The sequence below is a fragment of the Gadus chalcogrammus genome, chromosome 12 (genome assembly GCF_026213295.1).
Source record: "Gadus chalcogrammus isolate NIFS_2021 chromosome 12, NIFS_Gcha_1.0, whole genome shotgun sequence".
In the NCBI taxonomy this organism is placed as follows: Eukaryota; Metazoa; Chordata; class Actinopteri; order Gadiformes; family Gadidae; genus Gadus; species Gadus chalcogrammus.
This window is the reverse complement of record NC_079423.1, coordinates 29,902,900-29,906,616: the sequence shown is the minus strand read 5'-3', so window position 1 is coordinate 29,906,616 and position 3,717 is coordinate 29,902,900. Positions and strand designations below refer to the sequence as shown.

Genomic DNA, 3,717 nt, shown 5'->3' with positions numbered 1-3,717 from the left:
CCCCGTCTCCACAGTGACCCTCGTTAGGGACGTCTTCGTCACGATCACCAGTGCTGTCATGGCGTCAGACGTTGGGTATTAGATGTAGTCGCTTAGCGGACGCAAAGGGACGTTTGAGTGGATGGGACAGTACGTCTCTGTCAGGGTTTATAACCTGCTTGGATTAATGGGTTGAAGTAATGGGCAGCGACTTTCCGAATGTAACCAGATATAAGCGCAGGATAGACGGACGGTCAATCATTCTTAATGCGAGTGCTGAAATAACTAAGTAAGCCTCGACCAAAAAACGTCAACAAAAAAGAACAATAACAGCAAACCGAATGCTCCAGAATGAGGAGTAAAGTAGGAGGGGGTTAAGGTGTTATCATGGCTGTAGCCCAGCAACACAGGGGCTCGGACAGGTTTTAAGAATAAATCGCAACGCTGGAGAAGGCGAGGAGCCCCCAAGGTACAGTGTTTAGTGGCTCCATTATATTTTATATATGCCGTACATTTTGAAAGTGACATTTAGAGGTATTTGGAGGGGAAATACACCACTAATATAGCAACACACGGTTGTGAGGTATTTAACAGTTTAAAAATAAAAGACACGTGTCACGGTTCAGGTCTTCCTCTTTAAACCATTTTAAGAGTGTCGAGGACCCAGGCTGTTTAAACAAGTTACATGCGTCACTGTATGTGCATGTCATGTGCTTATAGCAGGGTCGTGAGGTGGTTGTGTGTGTGTGTGTGTGTGTGTGTGTGTGTGTGTGTGTGTGTGTGTGTGTGTGTGTGTGTGTGTGTGTGTGTGTGTGTGTGTGTGTGTGTGCGTACATGCTTCTATGTTCACATGCTTGTGTGTGTGTGTGTGTGTGTGTGTGTGTGTGTGTGTGTGTGTGTGTGTGTGTGTGTGTGTGTGTGTGTGTGTGTGTGTGTGTGTGTGTGTGTGTGTGTGTGTGTGTGTGTGTGCGTGTGTGTGTTTGTGTGTGTGTGTTGAGCGGTTGGGAGTGGGCCCTGTTCAACAGACTGCTGACTCTGACCTGTGTCTGAGCTCCACACAGACGGTATCACGCTAGAGACCCCTGGTGGAGCAGTCAGCACAACAGCTTAAGCTAGCTCACAGGTCAGCTGCAGACAACAGGGCCCCAACCCAGAACCTTGGAGAAACAAACCCAGCAAATTAAATATAACTTAAAAACATCAGCTAGGGCTGGATGGCTGGTTTTTAGTCCCATTAAAGTCACCTCGTCACCAAAGACACATCCTTTTTCATTAATCCAAAAAAAGACTACATTTTGTATCATTGTTTTTTTTAAACAATGACCTCTACATCATCGAGAAATTATGTATTTTGTCAGGGACTGTGTCATTTTATTAATCAACACTGGGGAAAGACAGCAGGGCACAGAGTATGTATCAGGGCTCCCTGTCACTCCTCATCGTGCGGTGAGGAATTACAACATGAACTGACGGGGGAATGTGTGTGTGTGTGTGTGTGTGTGTGTGTGTGTGTGTGTGTGTGTGTGTGTGTGTGTGCGTGCGCAGTATGTGTGTGTATGTGTGTGTGTGTGTACAAACGATGTGGGTGTGTGTGCATATTCGGTGTCTGTGAGTACAGTGTGTGTGTGTGTGTGTGTGTACGTCCTATAAGTGTGACAGACGTTGTGTGTGTGTGTGTGTACACACGCCCTTTCGCTGCAAACCCATGTGACTTGTCAACCGCGCTTACGATGAGAGAACCCAGGCTGTTTGAGCTGCGTTCACCATGAAGCAGACGATGACAGCTACGAATAATGAATACATATATTGCTGTGCGTCACTATGCATCATGGGAGTTTCTGTTGGCGTGTGTGTAAATAAATACTACATAGCGATACTACATCTTACGAGGAATCAAGACAGTGTTCGATACTGTAAAACAAACCAACGTCGTCAATACACCGTCACCTCGGCTAAGGAAATCGTTTTTCTGCCTCAGTGTCTCTCATGAGAAACACTGAGGCAGATTCAAACACAACCATGGCCTCCAGGAGGGGAAAACACACAACCCAGCATCCCACCGAAGCTAGGCGTCCCGAACCGGAGGCGTTGATCCGGCTGTGACGTGGGGGCGGGGGGGGGCCCACACAGATGATATTCATAATGTATGACCCTGTGCACAGGAGCTCCCCCAAGCGCCCCGGTCTGCCGGTACGGGGGCCCCCCAACGCTGGCATTTACCTGTCCCAGGGGCGGCCCTGCAGCTGTCACTCTCACCGGGTTCTCCTCCGGGGAGGCTTCCTCCCTCGCTGTGACCGAGATGATCTTTGCAAAGTTCATCTCGGTCCACGGGGCTTCACGGCCCGCGCACGGGCACACACCAGCGTGGACCCACACACACACATACACACACACACACACCGCCGACGAGCAGGGGGGGGCTCTTCTTGAGCTGCATTGATTCTAGCCATGTGGCCCGAGCATTCTGCATTTTTGTTTGTTTAGACCGGGTGCTGTTAAAAAACGCCAGGGGGAAGATCTCACTCCATGGAAGGAGGTAGGGTTTGTGTGTGTGCGTGTGTGCATGTGTGTGCGTGCGTGTGTGGAGTCCGGGGGGGGGGGATTTCCCGCTGAGTGTATATTACTCAGTTTTCTTGGCCCATTAGTATTGATCTGTACTGTGGCGTCTCCCGCAGCCCAACAGCTGTTGACTAGACGGAGGGAGGCGCCGCCACTAGAGGGCAGCGCTGAGTCGATGTTAAACAGAGGCTCGGTGGAACCGAAACATCTCTGAGACCGACGCGCCGACACTCTCCTTGACTCCATCCATCTTATTCATGGTGTTTAAAACGTGTTTAACAATTCAAAACAGACATCCGCATGCGTGAAATCCCAAACGCCAGGCCGTGCCAGCGCTTCAGCTCAACCAACGCCAGCCCGTAGCGGTTCAGTTGCTCTCTGTCTGCCAACTGCACGCCCCAGAGATGAAACAGTGACATAGTAGTTAATCATCTTCCCTCAGGAGGGATCGTTTCTCCATGCTGCATTGGAAAATCCTTTTCCACCCACCTACCCACCCACCTACCCACCCAGCCCTCCTCACCCCAGGGTGCCCACACCTCCAACACAGCTTTGATCGCATTGTCCTTAATGAGCAGGGTTTCCTTACACGGCTCTCGGAAGAGTGCATGCATATGTAGACACAAACAGGCTCACACGCGCTCAAACACTCACTCTAACACACACACAAGACACACATACATGCTCACACACACACACACACACACAAATGCTCAAAAACTCACTCTCACACACACACACACACACACACACACACACACACACACACACACACACACACACACACACACACACACACACACACACACACACACACACACACACACACACACACACAAACATTTGCATGTGCCCACATAAAAACAAGGATACATTCACACAAAGGTTTTCAGATGCACACAAACACACACACACACACACACAGGGGAAAGTTCAGACCAGTGTCTCCCACCACACTGACTCTGATGTGATTTGTGCATACAGATAAGGGCGTATATGAAATTAACCCCTGAAACAAGCCCCGGGCTTGAGAGCTTATCTAATTTCACCTTTGGGTGAACAAACTGAACTGTTAATTACACATTTCAGCTGACATCCCTGCCTCCATGCTCTCCTCCTCCGTTGCCGGCTGTCTTAGTTTATTCTTTTAGTCCTTTCCTGATCCTATTCGAAAGTGTT

The 3,717-nt window shown here is 49.4% G+C and overlaps 1 protein-coding gene across 1 annotated transcript in view; it reads right to left on the bottom strand.

Annotated features, from left to right (window-relative positions):
• Positions 1-3,717, bottom strand: part of cilp2 (cartilage intermediate layer protein 2) — a 37,517-nt gene that overhangs the window by 11,519 nt on the left and 22,281 nt on the right. The window contains 1 exon segment of the mRNA XM_056603305.1: positions 2,040-2,312. Within this exon segment, the coding sequence (XP_056459280.1) occupies positions 2,040-2,312 (273 nt within the window).